The 21,295-nt window shown below is 35.1% G+C and overlaps 1 protein-coding gene across 1 annotated transcript; it reads left to right on the top strand.

Annotated features, from left to right (window-relative positions):
• Positions 1-252: 252 nt before the first annotated feature.
• Positions 253-3,793, top strand: LOC108467441 (sugar transport protein 5). Its single transcript, XM_017768054.2, has 4 exons — positions 253-650; positions 1,211-1,530; positions 2,214-2,843; positions 3,189-3,793. Exons 1-4 carry the CDS (start codon positions 515-517, stop codon positions 3,603-3,605), a joined length of 1,503 nt encoding a protein of 500 aa, XP_017623543.1. The 5' UTR covers positions 253-514; the 3' UTR covers positions 3,606-3,793.
• The last annotated feature ends 17,502 nt before the right edge of the window (positions 3,794-21,295 follow it).

The following is a 21,295-nucleotide window of genomic DNA, read 5'->3' as shown; positions in this document are numbered from 1 at the left end:
TTATTAATTTTAAATTATTTTATGTATAAATAATGTTTTAATAATTCAATAATGATATAATTGTATAAATTATTCACAGATGATTTAATATTTTGATCATAATGAAGAGTTGCTCGGAATGATTTTTGTAACCCTGATAATAAATTAATGAATTTCCGTTTATTATATGAAAAAGTGACGGTTATCCATTTTGTATTGATTGGCATTATTATTATTATTATTTTTTTTTTTTTTGGAGGCCCCAAACACAATTTTCTTAAAATATTAAATGCCAAGGTTCTCTGACTAAAAATGTTAAGGTTCGTTGACAGATTGAAAGGTAGGTATATCAGATCCAAAACAAAATTAGGACAAAGTCAATCTGGAAGCAAAATAAATTCATAGCTCTTACAACTTCAGCAACACCCACTAATTTTCAGTATATAAAGTAGAGTGATCTCTTTGTCTTTGTCACGACAAGGTGGTCAGGAGAGCAAAACTGATCCTCCTCGGACACTGACAAATAGCACCAGAAATGGCTGTCGGAGGTTTTGGCGGCGTCGATGGACCTGTCAGCAGCTTTAATGGCAAGATCACAGCTTCGGTGGTGGTCACCTGCATTGTTGCTGCTTCAAGCGGCCTCATATTTGGTTATGACATTGGAATTTCAGGTAATTGTTTTTTTTATCCAGCTTTGGTAATAATTTCAGGTACAGACTAAGGTAGGAAGAAGAAGAATGAAAAAAAAAATTTACACTGTTTTCGTCTTCGAATTAAATTTTCATCTTCCATGATAGTAAAACAGAGGAGTACATGTAATTAATTCTGTTTTTCGCTGCATCCATGAGATTCTTTCACATGTTTTTTAGTTTGTCAATTAGCTTGAGAGACGTTTCATTACAGAAATGGAACAAATTTAATGCTATGAGAGCATAAATGGAGTAGTATTTTTATACTTAATTTCATTCTCCGTTAAGACTCAAAGCAGCTAAACCGAAAAAATGAATTGAAAACAGAGATAATGAATTCGAAGCTGTTCTTCAAGTGTCTAAAGTCGACACACTCGAATTACAGAAAAGAAAAAAGGGGTTTAGTTCAAACTATGTTAAATTTACTCTAATGATCTCAAATGGAATTTAGAATGGGTAAATTTGTACCAAAAACCTTGAAAGTTGAATCAGCTGAAACTGAAAGTGAAACTTCCTTGATGTTGTTGGCTAAATAATTGCAGGGGGTGTGACAACTATGCAACCATTTCTCCAGAAATTTTTCCCATCAGTTTTAAGAAAAGCAGCAGAGGCTAAAACCAACATCTATTGCGTGTATGATAGCCAAGTTTTAACATCCTTTACTTCTTCACTGTACATTGCTGGTTTAGCTGCCTCACTGGTTGCCAGCCGCCTCACTGCGGCAATTGGTCGACGAAACACAATGGTCTTAGGTGGTCTCACCTTCCTTGCTGGTGCTGCCATCAATGGCGGCGCTGCTAACGTTGCCATGCTTATCTTCGGCCGTATCTTGCTTGGATTTGGGGTTGGTTTTACCAATCAGGTAACTAGCTTGGTCCTATTTCTTTTTTGGAAAGGATTGTAGCCTTGTAGGAAATAGTTGTATTTTTTTCTGGTTTACATTAGGGAATAGTTGTATTGGCCAACCTCATTCAAATTTTGTCACTTAATCATATTCGTAAAAAATACAATAATTCTTTAAAATATTTCCCTTAATATTGTAGTTAATATATTTATCCGATTAGCTATTTTTAAGAACACATCAACATTATTTACATTGTAGATATGATCTACTTCTTCAGTGTTTCTCTCCATGGTTAACAAACGAATATTTTTAAGATTTGAGGATCCTAATTTAGACATGCCAGCTGGATATCAACTTGATCACAAAATTTCCCAAAAAAAAAAAAATTAAAAAAATCATAAAAATTAAAATCTAGAGGTAATTTCTGGTTTAAGTATCATGTGAAAGTCAACTCTGAGCACGTGTCATAGTAAATGCACTAACAAAGTTTATTCAGCTTTTAGCAAAATTAACATTAAATTTTGGTTAAACAATTCGGTATATCCCTGTGCTATAAGTTTATGAGCAAATAATCCCATTACTATAAAAGTTGACAGTTTAGTCTCTATAATTTAATTTTGAAGTTTGAACATTAATTTGGTCTTAGGAGGGATCTCCTAGTTATTATAACCTTGAAATTTTGTTGTAAACTTTGAATTAAGGCAACTCCTGTATACCTCTCGGAAGTGGCACCACCAAGATGGCGTGGAGCTTTCAACACAGGCTTCCAATTCTTCATAGGCATTGGCGTGGTGGCGGCCAACTGCATAAATTACGGTACTGCTAAACGAAGTTGGGGGTGGCGCCTCTCTCTTGGCCTGGCCGTAGTGCCCGCTGCCATCATGACTATAGGCGCCCTCTTGATTTCAGACACTCCCAGCAGCCTAATAGAACGAGGCAAAGTGGAGCAAGCCCGACATTCTCTTCGAAAAGTCCGAGGGAAAGATTGTGATGTGGAAGCAGAGCTGGCTGAGTTAAAAAAGGCCAGTGATGTAGCCAATGAAGCAAAGAGAGAGCCCTTTGTTACCATATTTCAGAGGCAATATCGGCCTCACCTGGTTATGTCAATTGCAATACCATTTTTTCAACAGCTTACGGGGATTAACATCATTGCATTCTATGCACCAGTTCTATTCCAATCAGTTGGCTTTGGAAATGATTCAGCATTGATAGCGGCTATCATATTGGGGTTAGTTAATCTTGCATCAATCCTTGTGTCCACCGGTGTAGTTGATCGGTTTGGCCGCAGGTTTTTGTTCTTGGAAGGTGGAATTCAAATGTTTGTCTGTCAGGTATGCTTTTGCTCTTGTTATTTTCCAACCAGGAGATCGTATACTCACTGCCAGGGGCGCACCAAGGGGAGCCAGGGCCTTGGCCCCCAGGGTAAATGGGAAAATTTTCTTTGAAGCCCTTTCCAATTCACTTTTGGTCCTTTCAAAAAAATTAATAATTCAATTTAAACTTTTTTAATTTTGACCACTCAAATTTTTAAAGTTATATCTCCCTCAAATTTCTGGTTTAGTTCCAAAGCAAATGCTTTAAAGGAAAACTAAAAGCACCCAACAACTCATGAATTTTCTTTATCGATGTCCATTGAAGCAATTTCTATATCAATGTTGGTTGGGAAATTTGTGAAGGTAGGGGTGGCAGTTCTGCTAGCAGTTACAACAGGGGTTTCAGGCACAAAGGAAATCAGCAAAGGCTACGCCATACTGGTACTGGTTCTAATGTGCATCTACGCAGCTGGGTTTGGTTGGTCTTGGGGTCCTCTCAGTTGGCTCATTCCAAGTGAAATATTCCCCATTAAAATCCGATCCACGGGCCAAAGCATCAGCGTTGCTGTCAACTTCGCCACCACCTTCGTGCTTTCCCAAACCTTCTTGACCATGCTTTGCCACTTCAAATATGGCACCTTCTTGTTCTACGCTGCTTGGATCGCGTCCATGACCATTTTCGTTGCCCTCTTCTTGCCCGAAACCAAAGGCATTCCCCTCGACTCCATGAATTCTGTTTGGGAGAAGCACTGGTATTGGCGTCGCTTTGTTTCTGGTTAAAAACTTAATGCCCACATTTTCCCATTGTTTCTTCGTTTTTACTTACCACATTGGATTAACGTGTATTGTTTATTTTAATGTAGTAGCTGTTATAAAAAAAGAAAAAAAAAAAGAACAAGAAAATGTAGTAGCTGTTATTTTCCTTTATATCTTTTAAAATATAATATGGGATGGATTTGTAGATTTAATTTGTATGATAATATAATTTTGTGAGTGCGTAAATTATATTCGAATGATATAAAAATATGACATAAAATAAATAATAATATCATCTAAACTAACTTCTTTAACATGAAAACTACAACACATGAAATATTTTAAATGTTTTTATTTCGGTACACCTAAACACGTATGCATGCATGCATTTGAATTAATATCAAATGATATTTACAATTAGTCTCATCATCAATCAATGAGAAACATGTGAATTGCTTCCTCCCAATTAATCTGCCATTGCCGCCCGATGTTGATGCCTTATATTGCTAACACTTCAATTTTTTTTCTTCCTTCATGCAAACAATGGGTACAGAGCAGATTATTTTGTAATTAGATATGAGACATGTACTTGGTTTCAGAAAAGTTTCATGCCCATGTTCGAATAATCCGGCTCATCTTGGACCAACAGTTCATATTTTTGTTTAAATATTATAAAATATTAAAAACTATTTTATATTATAGTTGCAATTCTTGAAATTTCATTAGTCTTTTAAATAATAAATTTAAAATTATTATTAGAATACTCATTTGTAAGAGAAAGGATTATATGAAATAATAATATTATCATTTTCTAATAATTTTATGTCACATCAGTAATTTTATATTGAATTTTAAAATTTTCATTTTCATTTAATTCTTTTTCAGGATTAAAATACTGAAATTCATAATAAAAATGTTGATATAGCATAAAACTATTGAAAAAAAGATATACAATCATTTACTCTTTTGTAAAATCCTTATTTGTAGCCTATTATTCCGCTATTTAACTTTTATCGTCATAAAATTATATCGTTGAAAACAAAATGAATTGAATAAATCAAATTCGTTTATAGGGCATGCAAATGCTAAACTTCTTACGTAGTATTGAATATTTTTTATTTATATTATCCGTTAGTTACACTATTTGGGGCCACCCATGCACCAATATATAAAGTGGATTGAGCCTTAAAGTGTAGGCTTTCCCTACGGTTTTTTTTTTTTTTTTCTAATTAAGGAGCTTTCCGCATAGTTATTTTGCTGATTGTTTGACCAATCTATGCGGCGATTTATTAAGCCATGGTGCATGTGAGAATGAATACTTTTTTATTATGAATTTGCTGATTTGTATGAATTTATGTTTTCAAGGGCTACTTCATCTGCCGAATACTTTAAAGAAATTAAAGAAGTGTTGTCTTGAAATTTTGGAAGATCATCGATCTTAGTTATTGTTACAACACAAAAATAAATAGCGGTTTTTCGTAGAGAGTTGTTACGATGGGTACGGTTCACATAAAAAAAGGTGAGAAGAATTGTTAATTTTGGTGGATGGTGGTTTTTCAAAAGTTATCTAACTATAGTTTTTGCATCTTTCTTTTGTTTCCTCCTGTTTTTAGAAGAGAATAGCTTTTATAGATAGATTCAGATTTAAGGTGCCTCCACGTTCATAATGATAAGTTCTATCGTAGGTGCGATAAGGTGTGGGTTAAATTTGACCTTATAGCATGAGAAGTGGTTTGAATGGGACTGCATTAGGGGTTAGTGAAATTAAGGAGTTGAAATCATTAAATGAGATTGATCTTTGTTGTTTCAATAGGGTCAGAAGCGTGTAAATTATTGTACTAAAAAATCACACAAAGTTCAATTCCCAGGGAAGAGAGGTGGATCACAAGGATCTCTTAAATACCAAGTCTTTCCTTAGTCAGAATATTCCTTCTATCGTAATTTAATAGGACAATTAAATACTACTATTATACCCTCAAATATTGAAAGAAAAATAGGATAAGAAAGAACACAAGAATTTTAACGAGGTTCGTAAATTATACCTACGCCCTCGGCACTAACACCAGATGATAACTTTACTATCTCCAAAATATTACGAACAAATAGAATTCTTTAAGAATTCTCAAATGGAGAAGAGAGAAAACTAAGAGAGAAAGATTGGTTGGGATGGTTGAAATGAGAAATGGTTAGGCCTATTTATAGTTGAGGTTTAGGGACTAACTTGCAAATGGCCTAAAAAAATTAGGGACCAAAATTGCAATTATCCCTTTCAACTTTAAACAACTTGCCAACTTTTTTTTCTTTCGGTGCCAATTGCACCTCCCACCATTTTTGACTTTTCAACACTTACCTTATTTGATTTTCAACAATCTCCACCTTGAAGATTTGATTAGGATAATCACATCTTCACACATTTCCTTCAACTCCCCAAATTCGATAAAGCTATCTTTTGTAGTGCCTTCAAATGCGCTCTTGAGCGCCATACACTGAAGGTGCTCAAATTCTCGTGATGTTAATCGAGTTCAAACAATGATTAAACTTGATTGTTGTTACCACCTTGGTCATCATATCTCGGGATTATCTGCCGCCGGAATCTTTCAAGTAGAATTTTTCCTTTTCAAAGACTTCCGCACAAAGTGATATCTTACGTCGATATGCTTGGTTCTTGAATGATAGACTTGATTTTTCGCTAAATGAATAGCGCCGATGTCACAATATAGACTAATGTGACTTTGAACAACTCCCAAGTCTTTCAACAATCCATTAAGCCAAATAGCCTCCTTAATGACTTTCAGAATCGCCATATATTCGCCTCAGTAGTAGACACAGCCATCAGAGATCGAAGGTAGACTTCCAACTCACTGGGGCTTTAGCAAGAGTAAACAGATACCCGTAGTTGAACGACGTTTATCTAAATCACCAAGAAAGTCGGAATCAACATATCCAACTACAAACCGACCAAGTGCTTCATCCCGCTCAAAAACTAAACCAACATCTATGGTTTTTCAAGATACCGTAGAATCCATTTCACGACTTGCCAATGTCCTTTTCAGGATCATGCATATACCGCTCACAACTCCAACAACTTGTGAAATGTCGGCCAGCGTACACACCATCGCATACATCAAACTCCCAACCTGCATTAGCATATGGGACTTTTGCCATATATTCTCTTTCTTCTTGGGCCAGAGATAATTGAGCACTAAGTTTCAAATGAGAAGCAAGTGGGGTACTTACATGTTTAGTGTTTTCATTTACACCAAAACATTGTAATACTTTTTCGAGATATTGCTTCGATTCAAACAAAGCTTGCCTCTCTGTCTATCTCTACTTATCTCCATGCCGAGAATCTTCTTGGCCTCACCTAGATCTTTCATCTCGAACTCTTGATTCAACCGAGCCTTCACTTATCTATCTCTTTTGGCTCTTCAAGTGATTAACATATCATCAACATACAAGAGTAGATAAATGAAAGATCCGTCATGCGACTTCGCAAATACACACAATTTTCATATTTGCTTCTTGTGTACTTCGCTTTTCATAAAGCTATCAAATCGCTTGTACCATCGCCTCGGGATTGCTTCAATCCATATAGCGATTTGTTCACTTACAAACCCAATTTCTACCACCAAGATCTGTGTATCCTTCGGGCTGAGTCATATAGATCTCCTCTTCTAACTCACCATGCAAGAAAGCCGTCTTAACATCAAGTTAAGCTAGCTCCAAATTCAACTGTGCTACCAAGGCCAACAAAATTCTAATGGAGGAATGCTTCACAACAGGGGAAAATACATCATTGTAGTCAATTCCCTCCTTCTGAGCGTAGCCTTTAGCTACCAACCTTGCCTTGTAGCGAACATCTTTCTTACTAGGAGATCCATCTTTCTTTGCGAATACCCACTTGCATCCGATTGCCCTTTTACCTTTCGGTAATTGCGCCAACTCCCAAGTATTGTTCTTCAGGAGAGATTGCATTTCTTCATCCATGGCGCTTTTCCATTTATCACTTTCTAAGCTTTGCATTGCTTCTTGATAAGTGATAGGAATATCATCATCAACAACGGAAAGGCGAGGCCACCATATCGAGAATCGAGCAGGTTTACGAATTTCTCTCCTTGGCCTTGCAATCGCAATCGGTTTCGTGTACTTAATGGTTCTTGGGTCGAACCTCTTCAACCTCTAATTCCTCCATTGTGGCTGGAGAATTAGACTTATTAACTGGGCAAATCCCCATCCGCTCAAACTCCACTGTTTTGGAGTACACTCCACCTTGTGGAGAGTATCGCTTGTCTGAATATCTTCATCGCTACCTTTTTCAATGTGGCGATTCATCAAAGGTAACATCTCTCACACAGATCATTTTCTTTGTGCTTAAGCACCAAAGACGAAATCCCTTCACTCCGTAAGTGATTCCCATAAAGAGAGCTTTCTTTGCCCTCGGATCTAACTTTGACTCCTTCACATGGTAATATGCGGTGGATCCAAACACATGTAAGGAATCATAATCAGAGCGGTTTTCCGCACCATACCTCCATAGGAGTTTTTCTTTCTAATGCAGATGATGGCAAACGATTAACAAGATGGCCGGTATGTCACACCTCATTTCAAAATTGCTTGCCCAACCCAAGATTGGACAACATACATCGAACTTTCTCCAAAGAATGTTCGATTCATACGCTCTGCCACTCCATTCTGCTGTGGTGTATCCCTAATCGTAAAGTGTCGAACAATACCATACTCTTGGCACACATCGAAGAACGGATCACTTTATATTCCCTCCATTGTCCGCCCTAAGCCGCTTGATTTTCTTGCCGGTCGGTTTTCGATCATAGTTTTCCATTTAAGAAAAACTCCAAGCACTTCATCTTTAGTTTTCATGGTATACACCCAAACTCTTCGGAAAAGTCATCAACAAAAGTAACAAAGTAGTGTTTTCCTTCCAACGAAAGTGTTTTGGAAGGCCCCACACATCTGAGTGAACATATTCCAAAATACCTTTTGTATTATGGATAGCGTCTTCAATTTCACTCTCTTTTGCTTTCCCGAACACAATGCTCGCAAAATTTTAATTTGCAAGCCTTTGCACCTTTCAACAATCCTTGCTTTGCGAATTTGTAAGGATTTTTCGCTGGCATGTCCCAACTTCATATGCCACAACTGCATTGAGTCCAATTCTTTGTTGCCTAAAACTGCAGCGACTGCTCCAATAACTGTACTACCTTGGTAGTAATACAAATTATTTTTCCTAATGCCCTTCAATATCACAAGTGCGCCAGATGTCACTTTCAAAACCCCATCTCTCATAGTAACAACTGAACCATTGGATTCCAAGGCTCCCAATGAGATTAGATTTTTCTTCAAGCGGGCACGCATCAACATCAGTTAGAACTCTGGTTGATCCATCTTGATTCTTTAATTGGATTGAACCTATCCCAACAGTTTTACAGGCATTGTCATTGCCCATATAAACAACTCCTCCATTTAGTTCTACTAAATCAGAGAACCACTCCCGGTTAGGGGACATATGATAGGTACAACCCGAATCCAATATCCACTCATCTGAATGGAATGACGATGATGATGCAACCAGTGATAGTTCAGAGTCACTGGTATCATGCTTTACAACACAAGCATCTACAGCAGCTTTTCCCTTATTCTTCAGCTTTGGACAATTTTTCTTCCAGTGGCCTTTCTCATGACAAAAGGCACATTCATCTTTCCCGAGTCTGGATTTTGACTTTGATCTCCCCTTCTGAGTTTTCTTCCGAGTGTATGAACGACCTCGGACTACTAAAGCTTCTGTATCTCTGATTGAGTTTTTCTGTTTGTCCTTCTTTCTCTGTTCATAACTGTATAAGGCCGCATGCACTTCGCTCGAGATATATCACTCCGCCATGAAGTAGAGTAGTTTCTAGGAACTCAAACTCCTCAGGAAGTGACCCCAACAGCATCAAAGCCAAATCTTCATCTTTGAATGTCTCATCCATATTTAGCAAATCAGTGACTAACTGATTAAATTTGGTGATGTGATCATTCATTGTGGTACTTGGGACGTAAGTGAAGCGAAACAGTCTTTTCTTCAAGTGGAGCTTATTTTGACTGTTTTTCTTCAAAAAATTTTCTTCAAGTGCCACCCACAACTTATTTGCAGAAGTCTCCTTTGAAAAAGCATACCTCTACTCTCGAGAAAGGCATGATCGAATTGTGCCACATGCCAACCGATTGATCGCCTTCCAATCTTTCTCCTGTACATCATCTGGTTTCTCTTCATCAATGGCAATGTCTAGACCTGCTGAAAAGGGCATCTAGAACCTCACTTTGCCACATACCAAAATGGCCCGTGCCATCAAAGATCTCCACGGCCAATCTTGCATTTGCAATTGTCGGTCTTGTCCACATAGACGATGTTGAAGCTCCTACATCGACCTTTTTCTCCATAATCTTTCAATATACCTAAGGAAATCTTTTCTGATGTGGAAGATCGTTTAAAGCGCAACCACAGAGCATACTACGATTAACCTTGGCTCGATACCACTTGTTGTTTCAATAGGGTTGAAGCGTGTAAATTATTGTACTAAAAATCACACAAAGTTCAATTCCGGGAAGAGAGGTGGATCACAAGGATCTCTTAAATACCAAGTCTTTCCTTAGTCAGAATATTCCTTCTATCGTAATTTAATAGGACAATTAAATACTACTATTATACCCTCAAATATTGAAAGAAAAATAGGACAAGAAAGAACACAAGAATTTTAACGAGGTTCGGTAAATTATACCTACGTCCTCGGGCACTAACACCAGATGATAACTTTACTATCTTCAAAATATTACGAACAAATAGAATTCTTTAAGAATTCTCAAATGGGAGAAGAGAGAAAACTAAGAGAGAAAGATTGGTTGGGATGGTTGAAATGAGAAATGGTTAGGCCTATTTATAGTTGAGGTTTAGGGACTAACTTGCAAATGGCCTAAAAAAATTAGGGACCAAAATTGCAATTATCCCTTTCAACTTTAAACAACTTGCCAACTTTTTTTTCTTTCGGTGCCAATTGCACCTCCCACCATTTTTGACTTTTCAACACTTACCTTATTTGATTTTTCAACAATCTTGACATGACAGTTCTCTTGGTGACACTTTGAAATCGGCTATCAAACCGCTTATGTTGGTATACCGCTTATGTTGGTATAGTATGGAACCTTAAAAATGTTACAAGGTAGAAGTATAATAATTGTCCTCCCCAAACTCAAAGAGGACTTAATAAAATAGAGTCATTTGAGATTATCTTTATTGCTGGTTTGAGTGATTGGTTATTGTACCATTGGAGTAGGTAGTGTCTCTTGGTATACCAAAAGTGAGGTGTAACGATTATTGATGACACTTGCTTGAGTCTTAAAAACTATGTCATAATTACTTTTTATAACATGGCATTGTTTGGGAAACTAGATTAATGTTTCTACTAAGATTTTCTTTCCTTTGGTGCTTTTAAACTTATGTTGCTTCTTTGTAATGACTCGAATTTTACAGTTATCGAAAAAATGCATTTTCGGGTCTTTGTTTCTAAAAAATGGATCGTAAATATTTATTAAATATTTACGAAGTTAAGTGAGTGGTTAATTAAAGTTATATAAAGAGAATTAGCTTAAATTAAGGATAATCGATAAAAAGATTAAATTAAATGAAGTGTGGAAGTTTAATTATAGATTAAAAGAAAGTGAAAAGGACCAAAATGGAAATTATGTCATTTGTCCTAAGTGAGTGGCATAAACATAAAAATCTGATATTTTTATGTCTTAAAATATATTAAATTATTATTCTTATTATTTATTATTATAGTTTTATATTTAATTATTATTGTTATTGTTATTATTATTTAATTGATATTATATTATTAAATTAAATAAATTAAAGGTTGACAAATATATGGTACATATGGTGTCATGTGTAATACTAATATACATACAATTGTAAAATACATGTATGTTTACTTATTATATAAGTATATTATTAAATTATATATATATATATATATATATATATATATATATATAAGTAAATAAATGAAAATGAAACAAAAGAATAGAAATGAAGAAACAGAGCAAACGAAATAGAAAGCAGGGGAAGGAAAGAAAGAAAAAGAGAAAAGAAAGAAGAAAAAAAGGAAAATTCAAGGTTTGAAGCTTGGAAGTTTAATAGGTAAGTCAATTTAGCCATTTTTATTTAATTTTAATGTTTTGGAAGCCATGGAACAAGGTTTTGATGAAATTAAATTAATATATTGAAAGTTATTAGATTTTAAATATTTTTATTTTGAATAAAATGATGAATTAGGGATTAAATTGATAGAAATTTAAGTTAGAAGTGAGATAAGGATTGAATTGTAAAGTAATTCATAGTTTTGAATAGTAGGGACTAAATTGACAGAATTTCGAAATTATGGTTTTATGCTGAAATTATAGTATTGAAATTAGTCTAAAGTGGAAATTGAATGAAAATATTGAGTTAAATGTGAAGAATAAAAGTTAGTCTCGGTTTAAGGATTAAATTGGAATTTAGGCAAAAGATGAATAAAAATTGAAGTATTCAATGAGAAAATTGAATGGTAGTGTATTGATAATTTTTAATTGATTTCCATAGCTAACGTTGTTCTGAGAAAATCTCGACTAAGCAAGGAAAAAAGGGCAAAGACAACAGGAGTTAGCTCGGAAATTACGGTTTGTGTTTCTATAATCCGAACTTAATATTTAATTGTTGAATTTATTATTTAATGTGTAGGTTGATGCATTGAAAAGTAAAATTTAATTGTTAATTATTATATTTTGATTGAATGTTATGGTAAGTAATTAATGTAAGCATTATTGTGTTTTATGATTATTGAAATGAATCAAAATGTATATTGTATTGCAATTGAATTGCATGTGGATTGATATGGAAAAATGTATTAAATTGAATTGAAATTAAATTACGAATGAAATTGAAAATTTGAAAGTCTACTGAATACCCTATTAATTGTATCGGGCTAGTCGGATATAGTTGGCATGCCATAGGATTGGAAGTGTTCAGGGATATTCCGACTGTGTGTCGATGAGACACTATAAGTGTCGATTCTTTATCGCTTCGGATTCGTTCAAGAGGTACTCAGACTGATCGTGGATCATTATCGTTTGGATTTGTTCCAATGAGGTACTTTATGTACCGCCATCTTATCTTTATCTTATCTTTATTACCCTTACGGTGTATTCTGGCTTCGGCCAATGAAACACTGTATACTATCCTCGGTGTGTGAGTTGGATCCGTGTATCCGTCCAGGTCCGAGTCATGTTAATAGGGCAAATAATGGTACTGAAAATTTACTGCTACCGAATATTTAACTGTAACTGAATAAATAAATGACTGATACTGAATAATAATGATTAAATGATTGTTATTGAAAAATACTGACTGTCATCGAATAATTGATTGATACTGAGTAAAGGATCACTACTGAACGAATAATCGTTACTAGATAACTAATTGTTTTCGAATGACTAAATGTTACTGAAAGAAACTGATAAATTAATCGATACTGAAATATGTTTACTGATATTGAATAGTGAACAAAAACATAAGTAAGACATATGAATAGAGAATATTATTGTTGTGAATTAAATGAAAAAGTCAATCAAGTTATTAGATAATGAATGTTGAATGAGTTGTAAAGAAATTACTTATGAAATGAATAAATGAATATTTATGATTATTATAGGACAATAAGTGTAAGTTATGTTTTAAATGTTCGGATTATAGAAATACCACTGAGTTCATACTCAGCGTACGGTTTGTTTCCGTGCACAGGTTAGGTTAAAGCTAGAATGTTGAATCAGCATCCCAGGCCGATCCCGAACTCAATAAGGTAACACATGTTAATTGTTGATAATGGCATGTACCTAGGTCATTAAGTTAATGTTTGTAAATGATAATAATAAAAAAATATAAAGATGTTTAATTATGTATGAAACATGTAAATTTTGGTGACTAAACCTAAGAAAATTAATTAGGTTAGCATGATAATGTTTAATTGATATAACTTGTTATACCACTGAGGGTACATTGGATGATTGATTTATTGCTAAAATTGGATAGCATATAAAATGTGTTTGGACCGGTTGAATGGAGAAATTTTGAAATGCTTGTTGTCTACAGTTTGCAGGGTTGGTAAATTTAAAAATACAAGGTTCATTTTGAGTTCACATGGTTTGTCACACGGGCGTGTGACTAGGCCGTGTGAGACACATGGCTTGCACATGGGCATGTTGTTTGGCCGTGTGTCCCCTGCACTTAAATTGTTACAACCAAGTTAGTACACGGGCATGTGCCTTGGTTGCCACGGTCGTGTCTTAAAGTCAGTTTAGTACACGGGCAGGCCACATGGACGTGTGTCATGGCCGTGTTTAAAAGTCAGTGTTACACACGGGTTGAGGACACGGGCGTGTCCCAAGCCGCATGGGCATGTTAAACTAGCCACACGGGCGTGTGGTACTGTTCAAAGGAAGAAAATTTAAAATTTCACGAAATATTTCCTAAGCTTCCGATCGAATCCCGGTTTGTTTTAATTACACTTGTAAAGTATTGTGGATCCATTAAAGTTATATTTAGATGGATAATATTGCATTTATACTTGTTTATGTGCAAATGTACTGTAATGACTGGTAATACTCTGTAATCCTGTTCTGGTAACGGGATGGGGTTAAGGGTGTTACATTCTTCTTCTATAAATACATGATTTTAAGGAGTTGAAGAAGTTTTCTTCGTTTACTTTAGTTGTTGTTTCTCTCTTTAGCTTCTTCTTTTCTTCTGAAAGATCATCAGGGTTCCTTCTTTTGTTGTTAAGGCTTTATTCTGATCTTATTTTCCTGAGATCTTCTTTTGTCATTTGAATATCCGAGTGAAGTGTGGTGTCTACAATTGTACAAATCAAAGTGAAATATAGTAAAATTTACAACGAAACACTGGGAAATATTTCAAGGATCGTGCCCAAAGAAAGCTCGTTTAAACTAAACTAATAGAACAAATCACACATTACCTAGGTCCAAATAGCTACTCACGTACTAATCATATTACAACAAAACATTAAAGAGATGAATCACGAAACAAAACTGAAGTATACAAAAGTTAAACACCAAAATCACAATCAATAAAATTAGACAAAAATCACAATCATGATTAATTTAGATCTAGGATTTTTACTAATCAGCTAACAATTAACCTAATTAATACCTTTCGGCCTATAACTAAATTAATTGACCGACTTAACTTACTTATCTTTCTACCTGATAAATTAAATCAAGTTAGATTAAGTTGGTCCTAAGCAAATTATTGTTTCAGCCTCATTTACCTAAGTTCCTTTTTAGAGTCATCAAGTCTAGGGCTTAATTCACTTAACCTAATCCAACTAGCTAGTTTCGAAGCCCGAAACCCAAGCCAACCGCTCCCATTTTAGCTCATCAATCTTTATAGGGCATTAGTTCATGGCCATTCTAGATACAATCTTTCCTCCTCGATTACCAAACATTAACATAAATGTAAAAATAAAGAGAAGAGAAAAGAATGCTTAGAATCCGAAAATCTTGAATCAAAGCTTGGATTTTTGAACCCACAAATAATGTTGATCTTTAATTCAAAGAAGAAAAATAACAAAAAAGTAATTAAAAGAAAACAAAAACAAAATTTCTATTAAAATTAACAAATTGTTTAACAACCGAAAAGAAAATTGATATATAACTAAAATCCTAATTAATCCTATGAAAGAACTTAAAAACAAAAACTAGCCCCCTAATCAGGTCTCCTGAGCTAATATTTATAGTGATTATGTTATATGACCAATTTAGGTTAATTACAAGTTGTGTAACAAGTTAACGAAGATTGTACGGACAAAAACACCCCTTGCAGTCATATGGGCCTCGTCAAACCGGTGTTGTGACACCCTTAGCCGGTGCTGCGGCTTCATGGGCAGATTGCTTGGTCTTTTAGATGGGATGTCTCAACTTTGGTTTCCTGATGTCGCAACATCATTGGTAGTATGCTCCCCTTGGATTCTGGGTTGAATGTTGCGACTTTTGCTTATGACTGTCGTGACATCGTCTCCAATAGCTCACCTCTTAGATTTGTGTTGGAAATTCGACTAAGTGTGAGGCTTGCTTAAATGTCGCGAAATTCTCTTTGAATGTTGCAACATCTATTGTAGTTCACTGACTCATTGGCCAAAAATATTATCCTACACACTTAGTCAGTGGACAAAAATATAGGCTTGAATCGGCCTAAAAGGTCATAAAACAACACTAAAAGCTCAATTTATTAAACTTAACTTCAAAGCCAATTAATTTTAAAAACAGAATTAAAAGATAGAAAATCACTTGAATACAAGTTCCTTAAGTGGTGAAAAGAGCTTAATTTGCCACAATAAATTGTGGTAGATTAAATTCCCTCACATTTAACTCTTTGCTTATCTTCAAGCAAGCAAAACATTCAACATGCAACTAAAAGACGTCCCGTCCCTTGAACATGCTTAATAAAAATAGTTAGTTTGGATACACAGAAGCTAAAAGTGCTTGCTAAAACTTGTAACTTTGACGTGATATGCAAAATACTCATGGTTCTTAAATTCAAACATAATAGTTCACTAAATTACTAAATTCACAAGTAAATAGATGGTTACGCATAAGGTTCCATCCAAATAAACTACACAATTGTAGCATTTATGTCAGATGAATGCAATCAACTAGAATTCACATAACTTATCATGACTTTCATCCATGAACTGAATTACCTAAGTCACATAAAGTTGGTTTGGATTTCAAAAACTAAGGGTATCAAAATAGTTCAAGCACGAAAGTATTTTGGCACATGATGTTGTTCCCTATGCACCCCCTAGTGTAACTTTTAGCTTACATTTATATATCTCCATCTCTCACCTTCCTTTTATCTTCAAATGTGAAGACATGGTATAATATTCATAAGTACAGTTAGCTTAGCAAGTTTGTGCAATATAAATGAAAAGTTTCCTAAGTACATATGATTTTTATTTGATCACTTATTTCGCTCTTTTTCACTCACATTGTTTTTGTTCCATTCTATGCTTTTATTTCTCTCACTTTGCTTTTAACCCTCACAATACTTTTGTTCTCACATGAATTTTTCATTTGAGCACACTTTTTGCAAGAGTTCTATACTTGTTATATCAAACTGTTTCTTACTTTTTCCACTTTAGTTCTTTTTAAAACATCCATGATATATTTACCTAACCCTCAACATATATGGCGCGATGTCAAAATTTATGCATAATCTAAAGATGGGACCACAAAGGATATCAATAATTTTTTTTTTTAGTTTATAGTTTCAATATTGAGGTTCATTAGGAAGTGGGATTAAGGCTCAAATTTAGGTAATAAGGTGCACATGCATAAGGTTAGCTTTTTAGGTTCTAGCTTTAACCAAACAATGCCTTAGGTCATTATTAGGCATCTCAAAATTCATGGATTCAATAATTCAAGTGACAAAATTATAGCTACCTACAGTTCAAGTCATACATATATGCCTTTCTATATAGTTATTTATCATTTGGTTACTTAATCGCTTTCACTTATTATACCTTGTAATAAAGTGAACAAACTAGTCTAATTCTAAAAGCCTAGAATACTTTACTATCAATCCAAATTTACAAATTTCATACAAACAATTTCTAGTAACATACTCTTAACCTATTACTGTAAGCCCAAGCACCATGCATACAAAAAAAAATTAATGAAAATAATAAGAAAACATATGAAAGAAAAAACAAAACAAACATAAAAATTTTCTATGTATACCCCCCACAATTTAGATTGCACATTGTCCCTAATGTGCTTAGAACTAAAGATAAGAGTGAGAACTTCCCTTTATCATTGTGACGGTACAACGAGGTGTAGTTGGGTTGTTTTCCTTTTGCATGTTCCACTCAAAATAGTTATGCATCTTCATGTGGGATATCTACATAAAACAACAAAATTCATTTTAAAAGTTAGTTAATAATTAAAAATAAACTAAATAAATATTATCTAAAGTAGAAAAATAAAATGTATTATCCAATTTAATTATTTATAATCCCCAAAACAACAAAAATTTTTTTTAATAATCTTTATCGGAATCGGATTTCGATGGCTCAATCATCTTTATATTCTCATTGTATCTTCTTTCGACAGCCTGTTTTGAAGCTCGTCCACTCGATGATTGGTCTAGGTCATCTTGAGTTGGCCTATAGAGTTTGAGACCTGTAGTTTAAGGTTGTTTGGGTTGGAACGCCTCTTCAAAGTTGTACATAGGTGGGAAGCCTTCGTCTATATCCTTCTCTCCTTCTTCTTCTTTATCCTCTTTTTCTTTGTATTACCCTAGGAATTGCATGGAAGCATATTTATATGGTGGGAACTATGGCATCCTCACACCATACCTCCTAACATAATATTTATAAATTGGCTACATATCGTACATCTATCTTACCATGAATTTCGAGTCGGGTATCTCATCTTGCCCTTAGCTTCCCTGCTCTCTTATTGTCTTATTTTTTCCCTTCTTGGTTGATAGGAGAGGTGGCACATCTATCTTCTTCCTCCTTCTTTGGTTCCATTCAATGATCTGCCTTCTCTAAAGCTTTCTATATTGCGTAAAGATAGAGTCTCCAATGAGACTCTTAGTCGGCTTTAAGAAATGTTCTATGGTAGTCATCAGAACCTTTGCTTTTCAGTATAGGGTCTGTAACACCTAAATTTTGGGTTAGAAGTTTTGAGATTTGTAAGTAGGGTCAGTGGCTAGATCAGGCATTTGAGTTTGTTTCCGTGTTCTAGTATTAGAATGGGCTCATTGGTCTGGTGGTTGGTTGTGTGTTAATTTAGTCTGGAGTTTTGGGTTTGAGTCTTCAGGTGTGTTAGTGGCGAATATTTTTGCACCTTCTATTTGTTTTGAGTTAAAAATAGTTATTAATTTTAACTTTATTTTTTTATTTTGATTTATTTTTATTTTTTGGAGGGGAAAAATTCTGCACGTTCTCTTCCTTTTCTTTTTGAACATTTCATCCCTCTCCATTTTTGGTTTTTTTTTTCAATTGAGAGCTTTTCTTCACTTTCTTTCCCTCTATTGGTTCTCAAATTAATTCTAGGTTTATCATCGTCGTTGTTGACTGATGGGTCACTGTGTTGGCTTAGGGAGCGAATTGAACGATTCAAGTGCTTATCTCGCAAACCAGGTGTGGGTTCAGAACTTTTTTTTTAGCATTACTGAAATTCTGATTTGGTTATATGAAATTCAACAATCATAGGTGTATTATTGAAATGTTTAGTCTCGTTGTTGGAGTTTTGTTATTTCCTGTATGTTTTTGGATTAAAGCGAATAGGGATTGTTATTGGTTGATGGTTAGGGAGTTTTTAAGCAATTTTGGGAGGGGTTTTGATCTATTAATGTTGGAAACACTTTTCGAGAAAGAAAGGCACGATTAGTAACCATTTTTAATGTGGTTTCGTGACCATACGGGTGATGCACACGGCCGTGTACAGTTAGAATTTAAGGTTTCTGGGCTAATTTGGGTGCCACACGGTCGTGTGGCCAATTTGAGGATTTTAGTTGATTCCTACAGGGTCGTGTCTCATGGGCAAACAGACGTGTGCATTTGGGAATTAAGGTTTAGTGTTTTGTTGCCACACGACCATATGGTCAATTTAATGATTTAAGGATCCCACACGGGCGTGTGTCTTAGACACACGGCTGTGTTAGCCCTATACCTTATATAAGTACAAACAAATAGAGAGTTATACGGCCTATTCACATGGCCGTGTGGCTATGTGCCCCTCCACATGGGCTTGTTAGCTTCCACGCGGCCTAGGCAGTTCCACATGGCTGGAGCACACGCCATATGGCCTTGTTATGCCGTTTTTCGCTCTTTGTGTAGCTTAATGTGCTTTACTTCTTGTGTTGTTCAATGCTTGCTGGTGCATCTATATAAAAACTAGGGACTCTGACACGGCTTAAGGTCTTGTAATTATTTGTAAGTATAGTACTAAATGGTTGATTTGTGCAATCGTGTTTATAATGTGCCTCTGAATTGATACCTTGTAACACCCCAAACCCGTGACCGTCACCGGATTTGAACATGTGGTGTTACCGGGCTTACTTCCCTTATTTCTCTCTTTGAAATATTTGATTTCTGTTCCAGGCAGGCTAGCTAACTGTGTCACTGTCACCTTAAAAATCATATCTCGAGTTACAGAATTCGAAAATCAGTTCTGTAAATTTTCCCTAAAACTAGACTCATAATACCATCTACACATTTTTTTCTAGAATTTTTGGTCGATCCAATTAGTATATTTTATTAGTTAAAGTCACCCATGCTACAGGGATCAACTACACTGACCTTCGCGCATTACGACCTGGATATCTTCTCGTACAGAGCTTCAATGCTCATGCCGTTTATTTCTAATGAAACTAGACTCAAAAGGGAATCTGCACATATAAGGCACGACTTCTAATTCCTTCTGGAAAATTTATGGTAAATTTTCAAAGTCGAGACAGGGGATCCAGAAACCGTTCTGGCCCTGTCTCACGAGAACTTTAATATCTCTCAGTATACTGCTCATATGGTCGTTTCGTTTCATCTATATGAAAATAGATTCATCAAGGTTCAATTTAATAATTTATTCACTATTTAATTCTACTTATACTATTTTTAGTGATTTTTCCATCTCACCTCACTGCTACTGGCAGCATCTGTTACCAAAGCAAACAATGACTATTTCATAAATCTTCTATGGCCAACTATTACATCATACATAATACAAACTATGGCCACCTTATCAAAATTTAGGTTTCTAAGGCTCGTAACTATAGGTTTTAGAATCACACTCAACCGACCACATAGGCCATTTTCGCATGGCTTAAAGTTTACAACCCACAATTCAACAAAACAAAATAGCCTATACATGCCAAATGTTCTCCTAGCTCAACTACGAAGACAATACCAAAAGATTTCTAGCCGGTGTGATGACTTCAACGACGGTTCCGAGCACGCAACAATATGAGTCCAAGAGACCTAAAATGGGTGACAAGAAAACACCGAGTGAGTTTATAACTCAGTAAGTCATAAGCATTCAACAACCATCCATTGATAAAGTTATCATAACATGAAACAATAAACGAGGCTAGGTACTCATCCATATCGAAACTATACCATAATTCCTCGGACCTTTCGGTTCAATCTCATACCAAGTCATACATCCACATTTCATATTCTATACAATAAGATATTTGAGGCACTTTACACACCAACTCATTCACACCACAATCATACAATTGCAATCATCACATAGATCTAAAGCTTACCAAGCTCAACCCCGACCATGAACGTATTTCCTATTCGTCATGAGCTCAAGGTACTTACCCGATCCGCTGTCCATACTCAACTCGATGGAGACACACCCTCCATATAATTGTTCGATCGGAGATATATATATATATATATATATATATATATATATATATATATATATATATATATAGTATGCATAGTGCTTAATACTCGATTTCGCACACTTAGTGCCATGCGATTTAAGCCCGCACACATAGTGCCATACCCTTGAGCTCGCACACCCAAAGGTCAGTATATTTCCAGCATGCACACTTAGTGCCATATATTTCCAGCATGCACACTTAGTGCCAA

The sequence above is a fragment of the Gossypium arboreum genome, chromosome 5, assembly GCF_025698485.1.
Source record: "Gossypium arboreum isolate Shixiya-1 chromosome 5, ASM2569848v2, whole genome shotgun sequence".
Classification (NCBI taxonomy): domain Eukaryota; kingdom Viridiplantae; phylum Streptophyta; class Magnoliopsida; order Malvales; family Malvaceae; genus Gossypium; species Gossypium arboreum.
This window is presented reverse-complemented; position numbering and strand designations above follow the sequence as displayed.

Coding starts and splice junctions, on each gene's coding strand:
- LOC108467441 (XM_017768054.2), top strand. CDS start 515: ATGGCTGTCGGAGGTTTTGGCGGCGTCGATGGACCTGTCAGCAGCTTT. Junction 651..1,210: donor TTATGACATTGGAATTTCAG/GTAATTGTTTTT, acceptor AAATAATTGCAG/GGGGTGTGACAACTATGCAA. Junction 2,844..3,188: donor TTCAAATGTTTGTCTGTCAG/GTATGCTTTTGC, acceptor AAATTTGTGAAG/GTAGGGGTGGCAGTTCTGCT.